The sequence below is a fragment of the Salvelinus alpinus genome, chromosome 14 (genome assembly GCF_045679555.1).
Source record: "Salvelinus alpinus chromosome 14, SLU_Salpinus.1, whole genome shotgun sequence".
NCBI classification, from domain to species: Eukaryota; Metazoa; Chordata; class Actinopteri; order Salmoniformes; family Salmonidae; genus Salvelinus; species Salvelinus alpinus.
The window spans coordinates 2,926,756-2,953,284 of NC_092099.1; the positions used below are offsets into that span (position 1 = coordinate 2,926,756).

Here is a 26,529-nt window from a genome sequence, read left to right on the forward strand (position 1 = left end):
TTACGCAGGTTGGCAGATTGCCATGTCTCATTTTCGATTCATTGAAAATGATACTTTTTTCAAAGTATCTGTCTTTTTCAAACGAGCATTGCAGAGCTGGCTACAATTTCAATTCCATCCCCCTGAAAAGATGGAACAAATATTATGGCTGAACTCAAATGTGCTTGTTGATAAAATACTTGTATTTATGGGAAATATGTTTGAAAAGGGTATTTTGTTCTTAAATGATATTGTAAATTGGAATGGTAGAGTTTATGTCCTTTATGGAGTTCAGAATTGTACGGAAAGGTCTGCTCAATCCAAGAATACAACCAATTGATTACAGAAATACTCAGGCAGGTGGCAGCGGGAGGAGGTAGGGAACTGGTCTGTCTGCCCAATATAAAAGATCAAAACTGGCGGAGGAATAAAAATGGCATAAATAAGACCGTATTCTAGTTTAATTTGAGGACCAGGATGTTGACAACTGTGCCATAGTTGGGAAGAGATTTTTGATATACCGATTCCATGGTACGAGTTGATATATAAAACAATGCAAGATTCAAGACATTATGCTTTTCAGCTAAAATTATTATATAGCATTCTTGCCACCAACAAAATGTTAAATATTTGCTGCATAAAATCATCGAAGCTCTGCTGATTTTGTTGTGAGGATACAGAATCAATAGACCATTTATTTTGGTATTGCCCTCGGGTAGCCTGTTTCTGGTCTCAGGTTCAGGAATGGCTGAAAATGCAGTAAAAGTATTTATCTTCAACTCGCAATCTGTGGATTCTATTAGATTGAAATTGTACGTTAAACATCACAGCATAGTTGAAAGATATGTGTTGCGTAGAAACCTGAAGTGGGTGGCCAGCAGAGCTAGATGGGATGGGCTGAGTGTTGGTAGGTGGAATTGGAGACAAGTGTGTTGCTGTGTGGGTGATAGAATGATGGTCAAAGATAAAAGTCAAAATAAAACATAATTTAAAAAGTACATTTGAATGACACTGAGGGGCAGTGTTTTTACAACTAATGCCGGTTTGCCTGAGGCTGATGCCGTGCAGGTGTTTGTACACATGCATATACACACACTCTCATTCAAATATACACATACGAGAACACACACATCCATGTAATAGTGCCAGACATGCACACAAACATATACAGTTGGCATTGCTGTTATGATTTTAGTTGTCCTTGATGTCCTTTGTTTTAAATGTATTTATTATAATTTTTTTGCATTGTTTTATTCTGTCTTTTCCTTTTTTCTCTTCTTTGTTTGTGCACTGTGGGGGTTCTTGGGTGTGGGGAATGGAATTCATTGTATTTTTTTTCTCCTTCTTGTGGGAGGGGTCTCGAATGGTTGAGGGACAGCTATTGGGGAACTGTGGGGGGGATCTTGGAGGGTTCGTGTTCACGTTTTTTGGCCTGGTGGTAGATCGGTCAGCGTGCCCTTGAGCAGGGCATTGACCCTGGATGCTTATGTGTGTCGCTCAGAATGGGAATCTGTTGGATGACTGGTATGATGTAGTTGTTGAGTGGCTTCACTGCAAGTATATTGTATGTTTCGGGGAAGAAAAAAAAAAAACTAGCAAAGATCCCACTCTGGAAATGGGATCATCAATATATAGAAAGGCTTGCCAAATGAAGAAAAACATTTATATTTTCAATATTCATGTTTATTTTAAGTTCATATAATAGCATGTTTATTGAAATCAAAATACTACTTGTATTATAGAGAATGCAGTAAAGCTTCATAGACGCCCCCCAAAAAATGTGTTGTAGCACATACAGATGAAACATTATGGAGTCTTAAAGGAGGCCTGGGTAAGATCAAAATGTCAATGTTCCAACTTCAATTATGCTTTCAGATACAAATGTCAAATATACACTACTGTTCAAAAGTTTGGGGTCACTTAGAAATGTCCTTGTTTTTGAAAGAAAATCACTTTTTTTTTGGTCGACTAAAATAACATCAAATTGATCAGAAATACAGTGTAGACAATGCTAATGTTGTAAATGACTATTGTAGCTGGAAACGGGTGATTCTCTATGGAATATCTATGTAGGTGTACAGAGGCCCATTATCAGCTACCATCACTCCTGTGTTTCAAATGCACATTGTGTTAGCTTATCCAAGTTTATCATTTTAAAAGGCTAATTGATCATTAGAAAACCCTTTTACAATTGTTAGAACAGCTGAAAACACTTGTTCTGATTTAAAGAAGCAATAAAACTGGCCTTATTTAGACTAGTTGAGTATCTGGAGCATCAGAATTTGTGGGTTCGATTACAGGCTCAAAATGGACAGAAACAAAGACCTTTCTTCTGAAACTTTGTCAGTCTATTCTTCTGAGAAATGAAGGCTATTCCATGTGAGAAATTGCCAAGAAACTGAAGATCTCGCACAACGCTGTGCACTACTCCCTTCACAGAACAGCGCAAACTGGCTCTAACTAGATTAGAAGGAGGAATGGGAAGCCCCGGTGCACAACTGAGCAAGAGAACAAGTACATTAGTGTCTAGTTTGAGAAACCGATGCTTCAAGTCCTCAACTTGCAGCTTCATTACATAGTACGCACAAAACACCAGTCTCAACGTCAACAGTGAAAAGGCAACTCTGGGATAATGGCCTTCTAGGCAGAGTTCCTCTGTCCAGTGTCTGTTCTTTTGCCCATCTTAATCGTTTCTTTTTTTTGGGCCAGTCTGAGATATGGCTTTTTCTTTGCAAATCTTCCTAGAAGGCCAGCATCCCGGAGTCGCCTCTTCGTTGTTGATGTTGAGACTGGTATTTTGAACACAACACTGAATACCTGTGTGCACACTACACCAATGTGCAGTGATTACAGTGGGGAGAACAAAAATGCCCCCCAAAAATCCACTCTCAAATTGCTTCCTCTTACCAATCTCTTGTTTTTACACCATATCTTTTAGTACCACGTTTGAGTAACTTCCTGTGTGGATTGATACTAATACTTTGGCGACTTACCCCAACATGCAGATCAAATTTGATTTGTCAAATGCTTTGTAAACAACAGGTGTAGATGGATAGACGAACAGTTTAAATGTTTACTTACATTTCCTGTTCCAACAATTCAGAGTAAATATAAAGTACCAGTACCAAATCGATGTGCAAGGGTACGAGGTAATTGAGGTAGCCATGTACTGTACATATACAGTTGAAGTCAGAAGTTTACATACACTTAGGTTGGAGTCATTAACTTGTTTTTCAACCACTCCACCTATTTCTTGTTAACAAACTAGTTTTGGCAGGTCCGTTAGGACATCTACTTTGTGCATGCCACAAGTAATTTTTCCAACAATTGTTTACAGACAGATTATTTCACTTGTAATTCACTGTATCACAATTCCAGTTGCTCAGAAGTGTACATACACTAAGTTGACTGCCTTTTAAACAGCTTGGAAAATTCCAGAAAATTATGTCATGGCTTTAGAAGCTTCTGATAGGCTAATTGACATTTGAGTCAATTGCAAACTCAGTGCCTCTTTGCTTGACATCATGGGAAAATCAAAAGAAATCAGCCAAGACCTCTGGTTCATCCTTGGGAGCAATTTCCAAACACTGAACTTACCACATTCATCTGTACAAACAATAGTGCGCAAGTATAAACACCATGGAACCACACAGCCGTCGTACCGCTCAGGAAGGAGACGTGTTCTGTCTCCTAGAGATGAACGTACTTTGGTGCGAAAAGTGCAAATCAATCCCAGAACAGCGGTAAAGGACCTTGTGAAGATGCTGAATGAAACGGGCACAAAGGTATCTATAGCCACATTAAAATGAGTCCTATATCGCTCAGCAAGGAAGAAGACACTGCTCAAAAACCGCCATAACCAAGCCAGACTACGGTTTGCAACTGCACATGGGGACAAAGATCGTACTTTTTGGAGAAATGTCCTTGAACTGTTTGGCCATAATGACCATTGTTATGTTAGGAGGATAAAGGGGGATGCTTGCATGCTGAAGAACCATCCCAACCGTGAAGCACAGGGTTGGCAGCATCGTGTTGTGGGGGTGCTTTGCTGCAGGAGGGACTGGTGCACTTCACAAAATAGATAGCATCATTAGGAGGAAAAGTATGTGGAAATATTCAAGCAACATCTCAAGACATCAGTCAGGAAGTTAAAGCTTGGTCGCAAATGGGTCTTCCAAATGGACAATGACCCCAAGCATACATCCAAAGTTGTGGCAAAATGGCTTAAGGACAACAAAGTCAAGGTATTGGAGTGGCCAACACAAAGCCCTGACCTAAATCCTATAGAAAATTTGTAGGCAGAACTGAAAAAGCGTGTGCGAGCAAGGAGGCCTACAAACCTGACTCAGTTACACCAGCTCTGTAAGGAGGAATGGGCCAAAATTCACCCAACTTGTTGTGGGAAGCTTGTGGAAGGCTACCCAAAATGTTTGACCCAAGTTAAACAATTTAAAGGCAATGCTACCAAATACTAATTTAGTGTATGTAAACTTCTGACACTGGGAATGTGATGAAAGAAATAAAAGCTGAAATAAATCATTATCTCTACTATTATTCTGACATTTCACATTCTTAAAATAAAGTGGTGATCCTAACTGACCTAAGAAAGGTAATTTTTACTGGGATTAAATGTCAGGAATTGTGAAACTGAGTTTAAATGTATTTGGCTAAGGTGTATGTAAACTTCTGACTTCAACTGTAAGTAGGGGTAAAGCTGCTAGGCAACAGGATAGATGATAGACAGTAGCAGCAGCGCGTGTGTGGGTAGAGTCCAGCGTGTGTGCATAGTCAGTGCAAGAGTTGGCGCAAAAAAGGGTGAATGCAGGTAATACGTGTATCCATTTCGTTGGCTATTTAGCAGTACCGTCACTTAGGTTCTGAAATCACAATCACCCACTAATTAACTTTTTTTTTTACAGATTAAGTGTTTTGTGTTAGTAATGTATCAATATCTACAGTTTAGAAATTTGCTATGAGAAAGTCAATGAACATATAGCACAATTTTGGATTTTACCCCATCTCAAAATTTTATGGTTTTGACCGTTTGGAAGTTTTTTGTGAAAACATTTTCTCCTCCCGCTTTGGCCATGAGTGAGACTGTCTAAAGTTATTCCTCGTTATACAGGCAAAAGTTGATCATTTCATATCTAAAAATGTCCATATACACATTGTTTAAAGCAAAACTACCAAGCCTATTGCTGACGGTGAACCTGAACAATCAAAATAAAATCTATTGTAAGCCCCTTTCAACAGGTATAGCCAGATGAGTTGTATCTCTTACTTTTATTCTGGTAAAACACAATTTTCAACAGCGCATAGATAACATTAACCTAGAAAATTATACTGAACAAAAATATAAATGCAACAATTTCAACGAGTTACAGCTCAGAAAGAAATCAGTCAATTGAAATGGTTGCACATGGTCTGCGGTTGTGAGGCCGGTTGGATGTACTGCGCAGTTCTCTAAAACGACGTTGGTGGTGGCTTATGGTAGATAAATGAACATTCAGTTCTCTGGCAACAGCTCTGGTGGACATTGCTGCAGTCAGCATGCCAATTGAACGCTCCCTCAACTTGAGACATCTGTGGCATTGTTTTGTGACAAAACTGCACATTTTAGTGGCCCTTTATTGTCCCAGCACAAGGTGCACCTGTGTAATGATCATGCTGTTTAATCAGCTTCTTGATATGCCACTCCTGTCAGGTGTATGGATTATCTTGGCAAAGTAGAAATGCTCACCAACCGTAAACAAATTCAAACAAAACATTTGAACTTTTTGTGCATATGGAACATTCCTGGGATCTTTTTTACATGTTGTGTTTATTTTTGTTCAGTCACTCGACTAATAAAGCCTAATATCGCGCAAGCCATTTTAGCATTTGAATGCTAAAGGTGCCTTGCAAATGTGCAAGATCAGGAACAGGCCGCCTTCTCCACGTTGGTCAGTGCACAAAGCTGGGAAGAGTGCGCAGTTTGACTAGGCTACTGATATTCCCTATGGTTGTTAAACTTAGATTTTTGGAATGTAGTTAAAGTAATTTGAGCAAAAAAATGTGAATCGGCAATTCTTAATGTTTGAATAGATTTTCGGACCGATGTAAGCTACATTTGGATCGGTTTGGGGTCCGTGGACCAATGCAGTCGTATTTTTATGCATTGGTCCCAATTGCAATGTTTATCTGTGAATCGTTACATCCCTAGTGTTGCAATGTAAACCGATACTGCCTTAAATCTAATGCCACTCGGTCTTTCCTCCCTACCCTGAAATGAAAAGCCAGACTGAGTTATTTTGTTTCTCCTCAGGGACAACAGGGTGGCCCATACTGTGTGAACCAATGAGAAACATCTGGACGACCTTCCCAGAACAATTTTTAGCTTGGTGATGCTCGCCTTGGTTGCAGCCCCTTCCACAGTATCCACAACTGCTTTTCTGCCAAATACTAACATGCCAGCTTCATGTTACCGACTGTATCATACCACGCATTGGAGAATTTTCTAAAGTAAGCTCCATTGTCTGCAGGTGACTGTGCTATCAAATTGGGACAACAGGTGAGATATTTTTGTAAGCAGTCTTGTGACCATGCTTGGATGCCAGAGTACATTTCAGTGTTCCACTGAACCTCATCAAAAACTGCTTTTATTATTTTCACTGCTGTCTAGTTTTGTAAATGGCACTGGACTATTTCACAGATTTGAATTACACTGCCCCCTTGAAGGAAGCTTGAAGCATACTGTTTATTTTACCCTGGTGCACTCGCGCGTGCACACAGCTGCTCACCAGTTTTTCTGAAGAGCTGGGAAAGCGGCAGCTGGTCGTGTGTGTGTGTGTGTGTGTGTGTGTGTTTGTGGTAAGGCCTCGGGTGACATGTTCTGTCATTAAAGAACAGGGGGGCAGCTGTAAGTTTATTTTCCGTTTCCTCTGATCCAGGGACCTGTAGAGAACTTTTGCACATTCTATCCTACCCTAGACCAGGCCAAACCATCATACCAGCCATGCCTAACTAATAGGCCGATCGGCATGCTGTTCATGTTCAACAACGCATGTTTCAGGTGGGTTGTAAGTTCCACAGAACTAGACGAATGGTATATCATGAGTTTTATTTCGTAAACTTCAAACTTCCTACAAAGCTATTTGTTTCATCCACAGAATGAATTATTTGACCGTGACGAAACCATGTGAGAGAATATATATTTTTTTTTTTAAACCTCTGTGCTCAGTGACTGACACTTTGTTTTGGATGTCCCTTGTTGTGTACCCTGGTTCTGTTTTTTTTCAGGCAGTCTGACTCTTATCTGGCCACGTCTCTACTCAGCCATATTTTGGTCATTTAAAAAGGTTGTTTAGCCAATATTGCTCCTTGTCTGTGTGTGACGCTGTCTCTTGGTTAGTGTCTGGCATAGAACCTTGAGTCACTATGTCTGTGGGCATAGAATAGGCTGGGACTTGGCTCTGCTGGGATGCTATTGCTAGGTCATTGTTAGTGCCTGGCTCAGCGCCCACACCCTGTTGGAAAGCAACAGAGCATTGTGCAAGTTTGTAGCATTACCAGTACGTCTATACTTGGTAATCAATGTGGGTCTTAGAAATAGTCCCTAAAGCAGGTTATAATTATACTCTTGACTGTGCCAATCAAGATACTCTGCTGCTTGAATCCATTTTCTGGTTGGACCTAATTTTCCCAAGTTATTTTAACCTCCACTTAATCAAATATCGGTGTCGTTCTGTGTCCTCTCTTTGTCCAGTCTGTCGGCGCCCTCTGCCTTTTATAATGCCCGGACATGTTGGTTGACTGGCAGTCAGGGTGGAGGGACTTGGGAGTGAGCCTCCCTGGTGGCACAGGCCAGAATGGCATTCAACTGGGGTGGCACTGAGACCTGCGATATGGGCTTTGCGCTTTCTCTGAGAACGGTCAGCGACGTGATCAGAATGACAGGATCCAGGCCAACACCCCTGCCCCTAGAACCAGAGGCAAGGCACTGAAGCTAGCAGGGCCTCATTTGAAAGCCATGGTGCCTTCTGGTTTTGCTGATCTTCCTTGGCACTCTAGTATCGATTTTGGTGTGGGATCACCAACCACCAGGTTATGAATTGTTGATCGAAGTTGAGGATGAAATGCTACTCGTTTTGCCTCATGCACAAAACAAATATTAGACGGCAAAGCTCTTCATCCAGGAGGGGATTCTCTGCTGTTACCAAGAAAAGCTTGACGCTATCTAGCTAAATAACTAGTTACTAAGTTAGCGAACAAAATGCACAACTGCAGAGCATCTAGCACATTTCAGACAGTTAAGTTAATAGTTCTAAGATATCTAGCTGGCAAATATTTACTTTTGAATTCCATACTGTAAATAGATTTGCTGTCTCGCATCGTTGTGTGCATGTAAAGAAACGGTGTGACTGGGACTACTGTTAAGCTTCATAATGAAAACCAATTTGATGGGGAAATGAAGAACGTAATCTGCTTTTTCTCCTAACGTATTGCACAAGTTGTACTGCAGGTATTTACTTAAGTAGCTACAAATATTCACATATAAAAAAACTTCAATGGTAAACTTTTTGGGGTTGTTACGTTATTGAAAATTATTCTGTCTGTATTTTAAAGTACCCTGGTATGCAGTACATACTGGGCTTGGGTGGTATACTGTATATACCATATACGGGGTATTTGGAAATACCGATGTTAATATTTTCAATACCGTACCAAAAATTAAAGTGGCTAGCATGCAAGATCAAGTTTCTTGTTTACAGTAGAGAGCAATCCCCTCCTGGATCAGGATCCCTGCTCTCTAAATGTTTTAGTGTTTTTTACGTTTGGAAAGAAAGCGCCCCTTGTGTGCACTGCCGGTTATAGGAATGGTGTGAAAATCTGGATACCGCCCTATCACTTTGCCCACCTACTTGACCATGTTTTTTTTCTTCCAGGTCCCATCTCAAGTTTATGCGCAGCCCATCATAGATGTTCTCCATGCATCCTTGAACCTGTCGACAATCCCTTTTTGCGTGCGCTTTGGATCTCACGCCGAAAGTAGACAGTTGAGCGACAGGCGAGGTTATGGTTCCTGCAGCACTTTATAGAATGGCACAGAGGTGTGTCAACATCACCCATTTTTGATGCAGTGAACTAACTCTGCGTCTCCAGAGGACAGTCACTCTAATGAAAGCCAACTGAATTGGAGCGTTTTTGATGGAACTCGGGTCCATGTAGGTCATTAAAAATAGCTGCGCAGAAGGGGAGCAGCGGGAGGAGGAGAAAGACATTATTTCTCTCTCTGTCGCTCTTCCCTGGCCCAGTTAGATGTGGTGTTTTGTATTTAGTAGCAGCAGGTAAGAGACTTTGTTATCATACCTGCTATTTGAAGCAGGTTTTGTTGGATCGGTGTGTGTCTGGTAGTGTTGTCACAATACCAGAATTTTTACTTCGATACAAAGTTTAGTACTAAAGTACTTGATATCATCACGATACTACGTTTAAAAAAAAAAAAAAAATTGTATTGGCCAAAGTCACAGAATGGCACTTGATCCAGACAGATCTTTTGAATTCAATATCATTACCTTTTTGAGATTTTTAAATGTATGCATTAAAGAATCAAATATACAATCAATTTGACTTTGCTTTTTATCAAACTACATAAAAACAATGGTAATCCTTTATTTGAATGGTAAATCTCTAGTCTATTGATAAACTGGGTAAATCAAGATGTTGCCTAGGCCTATTCACAATACAGGTGAATGCATATTCAATGGGAGTTTGTGCATGCGTTATTGAGCTTGTTTTGGCTGATTTCATGGGGCTACAGATGAAAACCAATCTGTTTCCCTTCCTTTTGGGACTTATGTTATTGTACTGGTCAACAACATTTGCATAGAAGGAGCACTCTTCTTTTATAAAAGTGTGCGCCGTCTCTTTAAAACCCATGATGTCATTCACCCACAGTCCGTTGGAGGCTCAAGCACTAAGGTATAATAAGAACTGGAGACTGCGTCCAAGATGACAAACCGTCGTTTCAGGTAATCTACTCGCGTTCGCATACGCTGATTCATGGACCATATATATCGTTATCACATCGCGGCAGACATTGGATGAATATAAAATGTTAATATCTGAGAAGGGGGGTAGCTGCATCCTAATATGGTGACCGGAGGTGGGTCGAAAGAAAAGTAGTGGGCGTGTGTAAAGGAGTGGGTGTGTCAAGTGCTCTGCTATAGGTTACATTTTTGATTGAGCACTTTTCTTTTCTTTTTTTACTGTTTCTTACCACGCAACTACCGTACATGTAGCTACCGTACTGTGAGAGTTTGGACTTAGTCATATTTCACTGTTTTACACAAATGTACCTTTTTCAGTTATAAAATTGACGATTGTTTGATGGTATACTGTTACTTCATACATTGTATGCGTGTGCTTACTGTGACTGTCACTCTGATATTGGCTACTAGGTAAGTACTTCCCACGCCGTTGCCTGACACAGTAGTGCTTGTCAAGCGGGAGCGGAGGGCACTATGTCCCGGTGTTGCTGTTCATGCCCTCCCCATTGAGTAGTAGACTGTGTGTAGGCTTTGTATCAAAGTGACATCTAGATGGTTATCAATATTAGTTATTTCTTGTGTATGCTGTGTCGTGACTTGACTAACATTAATCTGAAGACAGTTAATCAGATGAATAACAATGTTTAATTGTTACCGATGTTTAAATTAATCATGTAACAATTAACTCATCAGGATCTGGGGCACCACGAGAGTGGTTCTTTAAAGAGTTACCATCTCTCGAATTCAACCCTAAAAGGTCTTTACCTATCACATCTATAAACAGTCAACTTAATCATATTAATCATAACCTTGTATCATATCACCATTCTGAACAGTCGTAACCTCCATGCATCTGCAAAAACCAGAGCCGTATGATTCAGTGCTACACAAATTGGTTTAATGTATTCACCAGCTAATTAAATGGTAACACAGAATAAACATATACACTTAATACGTTAAAAACAGGTCCCTAGCGGAATGACACAACATCGCTGCTTGTTACAAAAGAGATGGAGAGAGGGACAGAGACACTTAACATTGGTACTTTAAGAAACTACTCTCACTTGCAGTAATCTTATACCTTGCACACGAACCTCCGCCCTCTGAGTAAAATCATGACTGTATTTACATGAAATGCCTGGGTTCGCCGTGTATCTCTCTCGGCGGACAGGGCCTCCATGGAAAGGGAATCGGGCCTTTTGGCGGCACGCTTGCATGGCTCTGATTGTCCAAAAGGGTTCCAACAAGTCTTCTACTGTTCTTCTCTGTAGTTGTCTGGTGACTTGTCATGAAATCCTGAACAGAACTACAGGTTATTTTCCTTCCATTAGCTCTTGTAGATGCTGCTTTGAAGATAGGCTAGCCAGCTGTGTCGATGGTTCCCATTCGGGTGATGAGAGTAGCCTAATACGATGGGTTGAGCAGAGTAGTAGACTGGACCCACTTAAATTAGCTTTTGAAGACCCTTTACTTAGATCAGCGAATCAGCCGTACCAGTGATTGTCCGGGAAGTGAGTTTATCGTCTCTACCTCCGTGTTCAGATTAAAAGTTCAAACCACTTTAGCTTTTCTAGTCTGGTATGTTAATTTATTACCTCATTTATGCAGTTTGTTCGAAAGGGGCAGTTCCTTCAGGCTGACACACACTCTGACCTCACTTGGGGGCGTGACTTGTCAATTTTACAAAGTTATGTAAAACAATTTCTCTTATAGTTCATCAAATCACATCACTCTGTTAACAAAAACAATTTGTCAAATTACATGCACAACGCATAGTATTGGAACTTTGTGCATGTAGTGGGTATATTGTCCATGTTACAGTATGTCATTAACAATGTTATAAAGGAAATCACAAAATTACATTAGTGTTCTGTAGATCGCCGCTGACCATTCCCCACGTTCTATGTTAGAAATATTGTTCCAGTATTTCTCGTCGTGAAGCACAATCAGCGACGCAAAACTTCTTGAGTGACATCTGCCCAATTAGCTGTTTCGCTTTCCATACACCCACTCCTTTTAACACACACACTCGCCCATACTCCGGTCACCATATTAGGCTGCAGCTACCCATACTTGTAATATCTTCGGGTGTGAGCGATGGCAAAAAATCTGCCTCTGCAACAATTATTTGAATAATTAACTGCATGTTTTGTGTACGAAGGTGATGACTAAAGTGCCTTATTAGGAGTTTTCTAATCTGACTGCTCTGTGGCCGTCTATGGAAATTGTCTGGGCGAGAAGGGTCTACCAATATGCATCACTTACTAAAGGCTGTTTCACACTGTCATTAAGGCTGCTAGCTAGCTAGGACACTGGCACACAGTACTCGGCAGGCAGGGGTGAAGGACATTGTTTACTGGTGTCCCCTACCTAGCTAGAAGCTGGGTAGAAGACACCAGTTGGGGTTCTTTGACAGTTGGCATCCAACGTTGCTGCATTATCGTCACCTACTGTGCTGGGGTGTGGGCCAGAGACCACACCAGCAGCCTCAATCGTAGCGGGCGCGGCATGTAGTAACAGCAGTCTGCAGATAGACATTGTTCTGGGCCGGACATCAGTTAACCTGTCTAGGACAGGGGTTCCGCTAGCGGCACCCCGTTTCGCTAGCGGAACCCCTCACCAACAGCCAATGAAATAGCAGGGCGCCAAATACAAATCAACAGAAATCTCATAAATCAAATGTCTCAAACATACAAGTATTAGGCACCATTTTAAAGATAACATTCTCGTTAATCCAGCCAGTGTTTGATTTCAAAAATGCTTTACAGTGGAATCTCCATAAACAATTATTAGGTCACCACCAAGTCACAGAAAAACCCAGCCATTTTTCCCGCCCAAGAGAGGAGTCACAAAAAGCACAAATAGAGATAAAATGAATCACTAACCTTTGATTATCTTCATCAGATGACACTCATAGGACTTCATGTTACACAATACATGTATGTTTTGTTCGATAAAGTGCATATTTATATCCAAATATCTCATTTTACATTGGTGTGTTATGTTCAGTAGTTCAAAAACATGGTATGATTTTGCAGAGAGCCACATGAATTCAGAGATACTCATTATAAATGTTGATAAATTCAAGTGTTATGCATGGAACTTTAGATACACTTCTCCTTAATGCAACCGCTGTGTCAGATTTCAAAAGAACTTTACGGAAAAAGCATAATCTGAGAACGGCGCTCAGAGCCCAAACCAGCCAGAGAAATATCCGCCATGTTGGGTAGTCAACATTATTCATAAATAGCATAATAAATATTCACTTACCTTTGATCGTCATCAGAATGCACTCCCAGGAATCGCAGTTCCACAATAAATGCTTGTTTTGTTCGATAATGTCCATAATTTATGTCCAATAGCTTCTTTTGTTAGGGCGTTTGGTAAACAAATCCAAAATCGCGATCTGGTCCATTCGGACGAAACGTTCAAAAAGTTATATTACAGGTCGTAGAAACTTGTCAAACTAAGTATAGAATCAATCTTTAGGATGTTTTTATCATAAAAGTTCAATAATGTTCCAACCGGAGAATTCCATTGTCTGTAGAGAAGCAATGGAACGAGAGCTAACTCTCAAGTGAAAGCGCGTGACTGAGAACGAGGCTGTAGGCAGACCCCTTACTCAAACAGCTCCCATCCGGCCCCCCTTCATATGAGAAGCCTGAAACAACGGTCTAAAGACTGTTGACATCTAGTGGAAGCCTTAGGAAGTGAAAAATAACCCATATCCCACTGTGTATTTGATAGGGGTGAGTTCAAAAACTACAAACCTCAGATTTCCCACTTCCTGTTTGGATTTTTTCTCAGGTTTTTGCCTGCCATATGAGTTCTGTTTATACTCAGACATCATTCAAACAGTTTTAGAAACTTCAGAGTGTTTTCTATCCAATACTAATAATAATATGCATATATTGGCATCTGGGACTGAGTAGGAGGCAGTTCACTCTGGGCACGCTATTTATCCAAAATGCTGCCCCCTATCCCAAACAAGTTAAACTGCAGTACGAAGCCAAACTGTAGGAGCATTTGAAGTTGTGCTTCTAGACCAGAACCCTGGTCACTTGGGCTCGAGCGAAGATTATCTTGACTGGAAGAGACATGAGGCGGGTGAGACTAAGTGAATTAATAAAGTGTTTGGTGACAATCAGCTTTAAAATCAGCAATAGTTTTCGTTGGATCAGAAACAAGATGATAGGGTAGTAAATTGATTTTAGCTTCAGCTGTAAGCTAGCAAGGAACGTTAGCCTACAAAGCTGGAACTGGTATCATCTTGCATTCTAAAGTGTTCTAGCCTGTAATGGACATTTGTTTTGCAAACATTAATTAAAGATGTAATATGTAACTTTTTGGGCGACCCAACCAATTCACATAGAAATATGAGTTATGGATCTTGTTCCCATTGAAAGCAAGTCTAAGAAGCGTTAGATGTGTTCTATGAGCGCTATGTCTATGCTTCCCGTTCCTAAGTTTTGTCTTTGCGTCTTACTTTCGATTTTGTACACCAGCTTAAAATACAATATTTTTGTTTGTGGAAAATATATTTCACAGCGGTAAAGATGATACAGTGATTCTCTACACTATACTTGCATGTTTTGTCTCAAACTAAAATTAGGCAAACTTTTCTAAATTTAGCAACCAGGCAATGGCGGAGCTATTTCTGCATAGTGCATCTTTTAACAGTTTCAAACATTTCTACATGCCATGTTGCATGAAGTGTTTTTGTTTGTTTTTTATTATTAAAATGTTTTTCCTAATGTTGCCCATATGGGAAAAGGATAGGAGAAAGACCATTCATATGACCGGAGCGGGTATTTGATCCATACAAATCAATTGAATGGTTAACAAGGTTCACAAATAAGAAGTACAAAATGGCAAATTAGTACTATCTACCAGGAGTGCAGCTATGACCATATAAAAATATCCATAATTATATACAGTGCCTTCAGAAAGTATTCACACCCCTCTAACATTTGTGAAAAATAACATGATTTAAATTAGTATTCAACCACCTGAGTCGATACATGTTAGAATGACCTTTGGTGATCACAGCTGTGAGTCTTTCTGGGTAAGTCTCTCTAAGAGCTTTGCACATCTGGATTATACAGTATTTGCACATTATTATTTTATAAATTCTTTAAGCTCTGTCAAGATGGTTGTTGATCATTGCTAGACAGCCATTTTCAAGGCAATTTTAAGTCAAAACGGTAACTTGGCCACTCAAGAACATTCAATGTCATCTTGGTAAGCAACTACAGTGTATATGTGACTCACCACCTGGATTCGGTCTTACGTAGGGGGATTATTTAAAATGTGAAATGGTTTTTACATTGGATGAAAGTAGAGACTCTGAGCTGCAAAATGGTATATCATACACTGCATTTGAGGAACAATGGGGAAAGTAATTCTGCTTTGAAAGTTGATCAACTTGTAAACTCACTTTTGAGAAAATCGTCTTTGAATGTTTGGGTGTCTAGTGAAGAGTCCTTCTTTGTCTACACCCATTCAGCATCGTACACCCTCTTAAGCTTTAGCCCCACCCATCTCGTTTCGCTCTCGGAGCGCGTACTTGACGCTCTGGCCAGTGATTTGTTTATCTTTGGATAACATGAAAACAGCCTAACCAGCTCTGCTGGCAACAATTTCATTATGCTTTAGCTAGCCAGCTAACATTAGCTAGCCAGCTAACATTAGCTAGCCAGCTAACATTAGCTAGCCAGCTAACATTAGCTAGCCAGCTAACATTAGCTAGCCAGCTAACAGTACACTTTAGCTTGACATGAAACCACTTTCTGTCAAAAGTAGAAACGCGTAATATCTGAAAAAGTAGCTAGCTAACACTCAACAATCTTACCTGTATACATCATCATGCGTGATGGACGTGTCTCCCTGTCAGGAATGCCATACCACGGTTGCCCTTAGTTTGAAGATGTAATCTGGAGACAGGTGTTTCCTCCATCTCTTTAGCGATCGTAGTCTAATTCCACTGATCTCAAAACTTGATCCTCCAGAAAGTGGAGAGCAACACTTATGCAGCTCCACTACACAATATATTTTTTTTTAAACAGCGTTTGACATGATTACCAACACAGACTGACCAGCTCAAATAGACAGAAGCCTTGAATATGGCAGACCAATCCTCTCTCCTCTCTCGGTATGTCCAGCCCTCTCATTATCTCAGCCAATCATGGCTAGTGGGAAGGTTGCTAACTTTATCTGTGGCTTAACCAACAAGGCTCGTCATTTAACAATTGTATTCATATTTACAGATGGCATACAAGTTTGTTACTAAGGCACACAAAAGTTAACATGTTCGAGAAGGCATTTCTGCCCAAGAATATGTTTACGTTCAAAAGACTCCTGTGAAGTCGTGACTTGCGACATACACCTAGTTTCCTGAATCGGTTAACGTATTTGGCCTTGTTTTAGGCTATTGCCCTGCTGAAAGGTGTCTTTGGAAAGCAGACTGAACCAGGTTATCCTTTAATTTTTCCTGTGCTTAGCTTTATTCTGTTTCGTTTATCCTAATAGACTCCCTAGTCCTTGTAGATCATCATACCCAAAACATAATACAGCCACCACCATGCTTGAAAATATGAAGTGGTACTCAGTGTTGTGTTGAATTTGCCCCAAAAACACTTTGTATTCAGGACAAAGTTCATTTATAGTATTTTTTGGGCCAAATCTTTTGCAGTTTTACATTATCTTATTGCAAACAGGGTGCATCTTTTGGAATATTTTTTATTCTGTACAGGCTTGCTGCTTTTCACTCTGTAATTTAGGTTAGTATTGTGGAGTAAGTACAATGTTGATCCATCCTAAGTTTTCTCCTGTCACAGCCATTAAACTTTAACTGTTTTAAAATCCCTGTTGGCCTCGTGTTGAAACCCCTGAGTGGTTTCCTTCCTCTCCGGCAACTGAGTTAGGAAGGATGCCTGTATCTTTGTAGTGACTGGGTGTATTGACACACCATCCAAAGTGTAATTAATAACTTCACCAGTCATTGTCTGAACTCTGGCACCTTGGGCTCAAGCAAAGATTTTCTTACCAATAGGTCCCCTTCTTTGCGAGGCATTGGAAAACCTCCCTGGTCTTTTGTGGTTGAATCTGTGTTTGCAATTCACTGCTCGACTGAGCGACCTTACAGATAATTGTGTGTTGGTACAGAGATTAAGTAGTCATCCAAAAATCATGTTAAACATTTACTCCATACAGAGTGAGTCCATGCAACTTATTATGTGACTTAATCAAATGTTTACTCCTGAACTAATTTAGTTTTGCCATAACAAAGGGGTTGAATACTTACTAAATACATTTCAGCTTTTCATTTTTAAATTTAGTACAAATTTAGAAAAATATAATTCCACTGACTTTGGTGTATTGTGTGTAGGCCAGTGACCAAATGTAATAAATGTTCAATTCAGGCTGTAACCAACTAAATTTGGAGGGGCGTGAATACTTTCTGAAAGCACTGTATGGGATATAATGAATCTATAATATGCACAATCCTCCACCCTAGTCTTAATCAAGTGGTGATGCAGCCCAGACTAAGTGAGTGCAGTGGTTCCTCAGCACAGGCTAGAGCTAGCAATGCGTTGAGCAGGGACGGTGCTCTCGCGCTACAAAGGGACATCAGCTGCGCTGATAAAGACTTGATCTCCATCAGTAGAAACAGACAGAATTACCGAAAGTAACAAATTCTAGTACCGAGCAGTTTGTTCTATTATCGAAAAAGTACAAGAGTTTCAGTATACTGTGCAACACTAGTGTCTGTGGGACTACATTGTCTTCGTGTAATTGTGAAACACTAATAGAAAGATGGGGTGGGAGAATACTTTTAGCATGTCGTTCTCTCTAAATGCTATAGGAAAGGGTGTGTGACTGGTTGCGAGACCTGACCACTGCATGAGTCAGCGTTCTAACTTCCTTCTAATGGTTGAAGTACTTGAATAAACAATGGTTTTCTGCCAGTAGGACCAAGAAACACGTGTGTTTGGCCAAATTATAGTCAAGTGCATGTTTCAAGATTCTTTATTTTTATATTTTTTGTGGGGGTGGTCGAGGTAAGGGGGATTATTTAAGATACTCTTTGAAGAGGTAGGGTTTCAGGTGCTTTCGGAAGATGGGACTCTGCTCTTCTAGCTTCAGAGGGAAGCTGGTTCCACAATTGGGGTGCCAGTACAGAGAAGAGCTTGGACTGGTCTTACTTTTAATAGTTGAATGTGGACACATATATAATACTTTTTTTGTATTACAATATGCAAATGAGGCGATGTGTCTTTAAATATGGTCATATTTGCATAGCACATGAATTTATTTTTCCAGATACTGGATCAAGTCTGCCTAAATATTTCCGTTTCGCCTTAAGACACTCCAGGACCGGACTTATAGTACATATAGCCATTTGTGGATAAATGCACATCTTTTTTCATCGTATCTGTAAAAAACAAAAATTACTAGAAAGGAAATTTGACAAAATATCAATATTTCCCAAAATCAAACTTGTATTGGTCACATACACATGGTTAGCAGATGTTAATGCGTGTAGTGAAATGCTTGTGCTTCTAGTTCCGACATTCCAGTAATATCTAACAATTCCCCAACAACTACCTACTACACATCTAAAGGGATGGAATAAGAATATGTACATAAAAATATATAGATGAGCGATGGCCGAGCGGCAAGGTGCAATAGATTGTATAAGGTACTGTGTATATACATATGAGATGAGTAATGTAAGATATGTTAACATTATTAGTGGTGTTGTTTAAAGTGACTAGTGATCCATTTATTAAAGTGTCCAGTGATTTGAGTGTCAATGTAGGCAGCAGCCTCTCTGAGTTAGTGATTGCTGTTTTTAGCAGTCTGATGGCCTTGAGATAGAAGCTGTTTTTCAGTCTCTCGGTCCCTGCTTTGATGCACCTGTACTGACCTCGCCTTCTGGATGGTAGCGGGGTGAACAGGCAGTGGCTTCGGTGGTTGTTGTCCTTGATGATCTTTTTGGCCTTCCTGTGACATCGGTGCTGTAGGTGTCATGGAGGGCAGGTAGTTTGCCCCCGGTGATAAGTTGTGCGGACCGCACCACCCTCTGGAGAGCCTTGCGGTTGAGGGCGGTGCAGTTGCCGTACCAGGCGGTGATACAGCCCGACAGGATGCGCTCGATTGTGCATTTGTAAATGTTAGGGTTTTGGGTGACAAGCCAAATTTCTTCAGCCTCCTGAGATCTTCTTCTTCACCACACTGTCTGTGTGGGTGGCCCATTTCAGTTTGCCTGTGATGTGTATGCTGAGGAACTTGAAGCTTTCCACCTTCTCCACTACTGTCCCGTCGATGTGGATAGGGGGGTGCTCCCTCTGCTGTTTCCTGAAGTCCATGATCACCTCCTTTGTTTTGTTGATGTTGAGTGAGAGGTTGTTTTCCTGACACCACACTCCGAGTGCCCTCACCTCTTCCCTGTAGGCTGTTTCGTGGTAATCAAGACCACTACTGTTGTGTCGTCTGCAATCTTAATGATTTGAGTTGGAGGTGTGCATGGCCACGCAGTCATGGGTGAACAGGGAGTACAGGAGGGGGCTGAGCACACACCCTTGTGGGGCCCCAGAGTTGAGTCAGTGAAGTGGAGATGTTGTTTCCTACCTTCACCACTTGGGGGCAGCCCGTCAGAAATTCCAGTACCCAATTGCACAGGGTGGGGTTCAGATCGAGGGCCTCCAGCTTAATGATGAGCTTGGAGGGTACGATGGTGTTGAATGCTGAGTTGTAGTCAATGAACAGTACAGTATGGTTATTCCTCTTGTCCAGATGGGATAGGGCAGTGTGATGGCGATTGCATCGTCTGTGGACCTGTTGGGGCGCTGTGCAAACAAAAGTGGGTCTAGGGTGGCAGATAAGGTGGAGGTGATATGATCCTTGACTAGTATCTCAAAGCACTTCATGATGACAGAAGTGAGTGCTACGGGGCGGTAGTCATTTAGCTTAGTTACCTTTAGCTTTCTTGGGAACAGGAAAAATGGTGGCCATCTTGAAGCATGTGGGGACAGCAGACTGGGATAGGGAAAGATTGAGTATGTCTGTAAACACACCAGCCAGTTGGTCTGCGCATGCTCTGAGGATGCGGCTAGGGATTCCTGGGCTGGCAACCTTGCGAGGGTTAACACGTTTAAAGTGTCTTGTTAGTCCTTGTTAGCGGGCCATGACGGTGGCCCTGTATTATCCTCAAAGCGGGCAAAGGTGTTTAGTTTGTCTGGAAGCGAGACGTCGGTGTCCGTGACGTGGCTGGTTTTCTTTTTGTAGTCCGTGATTGCCAGTAGACCCTGTCTCATGTCTGAGCCATTGAATTGCGACTCCGCTTTGTCCCTATACTGACATTTCGCTTGTTTGATTGCCTTGCGGAGGGAAAACTACACTGTTTATATTCGGCCATATTCCCAGTCCTCTTTCCATGTTTAAATGCGGTGGTTTGCGTGAATGCCGCCCTCCATCCATGGTTTCTGGTTAGGGTAGGTTTTAACTTCTTGCGGATCATTGGGACGCTAGCGTCCCATCTGGTCAACATCCGGTGAAATTCAAATTAAATTACTGTAAATATTTAACTTTCATGAAATCACAAGTGCAATACATCAAAATAAAGCTTAACTTGTTGTTAATCCATCCGCCGTGTCAGATTTCAAAAAGGCTTTACGGCGAAAGCAAACCATGCGATTATCTGAGGACAGCACCCAGCACACACATGCATAACAAATCATTTTCAACCAGGGAGTTGCGACACGAAAGTCAGAAATAGCAATATATTATATGCCTTACCTTTGAAGATCTCCCAGTTACATTACAAAAGGACCTTTTGTTCGATAATGTCCTTCTTTATATCCATAAAATCTCAGTTTTGCTGGCGCGCTTCAGTCAATAATCCACTCGGTTTCCCTCCTTCAAAATGCATACAAATTGAATCCCAAACGTTACCAATAAACTTATCCAAACAAGTCAATCAACGTTTATAATCAAACCTTAGGTACCCTAATATGCAAATAAACAATTTAATTTAAGATGGAGAATCGTTATTGTCTTTACCAGAGATAAACAAAAAGAACGCGCTCTCTCTGCCATGCGCTTGGAAACACTACAGCCAAAACGGGAGCCACTTAGAAAAACTACAACTTCTCCCTCATTTCTCCAAAAACCAGCCTGAAACTCTTTCTAAAGACTTGACATCTAGTGGAAGCCCTAGGAACTGCAATCTGGGACAATTTCGCCCTATTATAAAAGTGCCAGCAATTGAAATCAGAAAAAGAAATTGGGATGGTTTGTCCTCTGGGTTTTTTCTGCCATTTCAGTTCCGTTATAGTCACAGACATTATTTTAACAGTTGTAGAAATTTTAGAGCGTTTTCTATCCAAATCTACCAATTATATGCATATCCTAGCTTCTGGGCCTGAGTAGCAGGCAGTTTACTTTGGGCACGCTTTTCATCCGGACGTCAAAATACCGCCCCCTATCCCAAAAGTTAATAGTCACAGTGGGTACAACATCTCCAATGCATTTCCTTAAAATCTCAATCACAGAGTCAGCATATAGGTCGATGTTGTTCTGAGGCTGCCCAGTCTGCATGAGCAAAACATTCTTGAAGCGTGGATTCCGATTGGTCAGACCAGTGTTGAATAGTTGTCACAGGTACGTCCTGTTTGAGCTTCTGCCTATAAGACGGTAGGAGCAAGATGGAGTCGTGGTCGGATTTGCCGTAGGCAAGGTGAGGGAGGGCCTTGTATTCATTGCGGAAGTTTGAGTAGCAGTGATTGAGTGTATTGCCTGCGCGAGTGTATGCTGATATAAATTAGGTAGCCTTGTTCTCAAATTTGCTTTGTTAAAATCCCCAGCTACAATAAATGCATCCTCAGGATATATGGTTTGCATAGAGTCCAGTGAAGTTCCTCGAGGGCAGTCGTGGTGTCTGCTTAAGGGATTATATACATGGCTGTGACGATAACTGACACAAATTCTCTTGGGAGATAATATGGCCGGCTTTTTATTGTAAGGAATTCTTGTTCGGGTGAGCAGCAGGACTTGAGTTCCTGTATGTTGTTATGATTACACCATGAGTCGTTAATCATGAAGCATTCACACCTGCCCTTCTTCCCAGAGAGGTGTTTATCTCGGTCTTCGCGACGCATGAAGAAGCCCTGTGGCTGAACCGACTCCAAGATGTCGATTGCAAGATGTATAATATTGGAGAATATGTCGGATAACCACACACAATTTGTTGAATGCAGATTCTTCTGAGGCTGAGAAAAATGAGTTTGTGTGGGAAGAGTCTGACTTTCGGGAAATGGCAGTTAAAGACAAGGACACTGAATTTAGACTACCAAACACTAGTAGTTTTACTTCTTGAGGAAAATGTCATTTAAAGTAACAGTACTTCTACTTGAGTAGGATATTTCACTACTCTTTCCACTCCTGCTGAAATGTATATGTAAAGCTGTTTACTTGTTCTCACTGCGTGGCATAGCATCTAATCAAGAATGGTTACACTAGTTTAGTCATCAACTGTTGAAAATAAACAAACTAGGGGTTCATAAGTATGGCTTTTGAAGTCAGGAAAAAAGATTACTAGTCAAATGAAGGGGGAAAAGCTGCTGTGGCAATTTGCATACTAACTGCCAGCTTTATAGTGGAGTTACTTGTTTGTTTTTTTCTTCACTTGTACAAAATATTACTTTCCATTAGGTCGCCAGGCATTAAGCTGGCATGAGATCATATCCTGATGCTTGTAACTTCGAATCTCTATATGTGCTGGTCTCTGCTTATTTAAATTAATTATTGGCCAGTCATGCTTTATACCCAATGCAAAACAGCGAAAGATGATAATATACATTATTTACAGTCCTTAGCCTGTGAGACAATTATGTGGCCAGACTTGGATTTAAAGCGTATAGACTAGGCTAATGGCAATGACAACTGCTTATACTACAGGGCTCACCAGGAGAACTCTGCCCTCTGGCTCAAGCTAGCAGGAAATGTCATCCTACTGAGCTCTGACTATGTAACTCATACTCTCCCCAGGGAGCTAACAAAATACCTATAGGCTTGGGCGATACCCCGGTATACTGTATATTTCAAAATACCGGTGGTATGATTTTCAATACCGGAGGCTGTGGGGGGGTGTGCTACGCCAAGTATAACTAAGATGTGTCAAATTATATCCAGCTCAGGGCTGCAGCTTTGCATTTGGTTTGCTAACTTGCTAGCTAAGTGGGTAGATGTCAACATCAAGCATCTTCGTTACAGCAGAGACATTCAATCCCCTCCTGGATCAAGATCCTTTTTGCCTTAAGCTGGGTAGGCACTACACAACTTTTAAAATCCTAACATCGTAGGGCCTCCCGAGTGGCGCAGCGGTCTAAGGCACTGCAGTGCTTGAGGCGTCACTACAGATCCGGGTTCGATCCCGAGCAGGTGCAGCCGGGAGACCCATTAGTCGTCCGGGTTGGGGGAGGGTTTGGCTGGCCGGGATGTCCATGTCCCATCGTGCTCTAGCGACTCCTGTGGCGGGCCAGGCTCATGCACGGTCGCCAGTTGTACGGTGTTTCCTCTGACACATTGGTGCTGCTGGCTTTTGGGTTAAGCGAGCAACGAGTCCGTACGGGAGTTGCAGTGATGGGACAAGACTGTAACTAACAATTGGATACCACGAAATTGGAGTGAAAAAGTATGAAAAAAAAAATATGAAAATACTAACATCGTTGAGCCTCTCACATTAAACAACAGTCTTTCCTGTAATTTTTCTTTTGTGTTGCCAAAATAGTGACACAGACGGGGTCAAGATTCTTCACTTGGTGTTGAGTATTCTCCCTACCACACTGTCTCGTGAAAACAATGATGTGATTAGTTTGTAACGTAGCTACGAGCTCTGGCTCACAGCAGCCTCATAACCATTCAGACATTCACAATTGCCAGACACATTTGAAATATCTAGCCAACATTTGTAATTGAATATCATTGCTTGTGAACTTCAAAGCTGTAACGATTTGACAGTTTACCTTTGGTTAAAGGCAAGTACGAACGCATACTAGTAGTAGTCATCTCTCCTGCTCGAGAGTCCACACATTCTGGGTGACGCGAAACAACGTCATCATCTCACTGGCTTCTTATCTATTACTAATCACCGATCTCAAAACTTGTCGTTGCACATCTCACACTACAAAGCATTGCAGATTTTGTGCCGATAAAATCAAACCTGTTTGAGCAGTCCCAGACGTCCCGATATTTTCAAAGACTACACCAGTAGCCCTCCAGATTGTCAGATGCTTCCAAGCACAGAATAAGGCTTATGGGCTTGCCAGAATCCTATTTAAACCCCCCCAGCTGACATTTACACTCCTCTAACCACTACTGCGTCATCCACCTTTCCTCAATTGGACTCTGTGTCCTCTGCCAGTGGTGTATGCTGGTACAGAAACAAAAGGCCCTATTGCAATCGAAAATGCATCCTCCTTCCTTACTCCGTTCCTTAAAGGGATCCCTGATCTCACACGGTTGAATAGTTGAAGGCAGGGCTAGCTTTCATCTATCTAATCATGTGAGATCAGTGATTACTTCGAGGAAGGCAGGACTAATTTCAACAGGGCCTAGATCTGTAGTGTGGAGTTCACAGTCCAAGGCAGTGAAGTGTAAACTGGTCTAGAATGTGTCAACGACAGAGTTCTCTTTTACTCTGGCCTGTATGTCACACCCATAATGTGAATGAGGAGGACCTTTTTAAACACATTGAAATGTGTATATATAAAATGCAGGGCATAAGTAATATATTTCTGTTTCAGTACATGTGGGAGTGTGTTTTTGTGTGTACCAGACCGTTGCTTTATGGGAGTTTTCCTGTTACTTGGGCAAATGGGCCGCAGTTGGGGAAACGCAGAAGGGCGAGGGAGGAGGGGTTACAGCATTCTAGCTTGCACAGTGACCCCGCCTAGAGGCAACATGTTCCCGGCCACATTCTGACAGCCTCAGGGGCAGGAAGGAAGTGCTTACTCACTCTCTCTTACGCACACACACCCACTCTCTCGCTCTCTCTCTCACTCACCCACCCTCTGAGACAGAGCCTTTTAAGGAAAAAGCCTTGCTCTCACTCAAGTGAAGCCGAGTCTACACACTGCTTGCGTAAACACACAGACACGCAAACATAAAGCATTGCCACGCCCAAAGTAATGTGTTCACGTAAATATACAAACAACATTTTAACATTTAAGTCATTTAGCAGACGCTCTTATCCAGAGCGACTTACAAATTGGTGCATTCACCTTATGACATCCAAGAATACACAATATAAATGTGGAGGACTGCATATAGATTTTTTTAAATCAAGGGTTGCATGTAGGGCTGTGATGGTCATGGGATGACTGTAACTGGCAAGCCAAATAACTGAGGTCTCGGTAATAATCGTTCAAATCGATTTTCTCCTCATCTGCTCCTGACTGAATGTGCTACCATAGACATAGAATGAATAGAACGGGTGTCCCCATTCAAGTCAATGGTGGACAGGCAGCCATTGCGAGTCAACCATAGGAGCAGAGCAGGAAGTAAAAGCAGGATGTGTACCCATCAATCCGTGCTGTGATTTTGTTGATTCAACTCAACTGACATTACAAAAAATACATTCCATTGCATGAGCCCCATCAGTTAACATCATTTGAATGAACATTCTACATTTCAGCGAGGAGGAACAAAGTTTCATCACGTTGTTAAGTCTGTTACCGCAGAAACTAAATCAACTGCACAAATGCCCTGCCATCCTGTCTTCAGTCAGCTGTTCGTTTCAGTTTTTTTATTTTTTATTTTTTATTAACCGGTTAGGACTGCTTATTTTCATCATGGTCTTCATCCAAAACTGCCGGGTTACACGTTATACATGAATTGTCCCAGCCATTAGGGAACAGGAGCCCTATCTAGGAAAATAATGTCTGGTCACATCGTCTCTATTTATATATGCTGGTGTTAATGCTAAACTAACAATCTCTCTCATTCTCCCTTGCTCTCTCTTCATCCTATCTTTCTCTCTAATTTAGGCAGAGGCCAGGTTGGCAGCGAAGAGGGCGGCCAGGGCAGAGGCCCGGGAAATACGTATGAAGGAGCTGGAGAGACAACAGAAAGAGGTACAACTAGAGGGCACTATATTCCCAATACACACATAATGTACACACTTACGTTATACAGCACATAGACCACATGCACACAGACATGCATGCAAAATTAGTATCCATACCTACAGAACTTCAATACAACTACACTTCCAAATGTCAGACATAACAGACCAGGTGCAATACTGTACCTTACAGAGACTTGGTCCCAAAACTACACCAAGCTTTAGGCACCATGAGTCACGTCACATGACCAGGGAGACGGTTCGGGAAGCTGGAGGGTCACATGGGGCCAGGGTTGGTCATTAAAGACGAAGGCATTTCCTCTGGACACAGTGTTTCATTAAGCTGAGGGTCCTTTCATCCTGTGCCAGGGTGGGGACAGAGGTCACCAGTGTTAA

At 41.5% G+C, this 26,529-nt stretch overlaps 1 protein-coding gene across 23 annotated transcripts in view; it reads left to right on the plus strand.

Annotated features, from left to right (window-relative positions):
- Positions 1-26,529, plus strand: part of LOC139538307 (leucine-rich repeat flightless-interacting protein 2-like) — a 90,440-nt gene that overhangs the window by 14,567 nt on the left and 49,344 nt on the right. For all 23 annotated transcript variants that reach the window (XM_071340200.1, XM_071340199.1, XM_071340174.1 and 20 more), the window contains exon 2: positions 26,057-26,143. In XM_071340200.1, the coding sequence (XP_071196301.1) occupies positions 26,057-26,143 (87 nt within the window). The remainder of the gene's footprint in view (positions 1-26,056; positions 26,144-26,529) is intronic.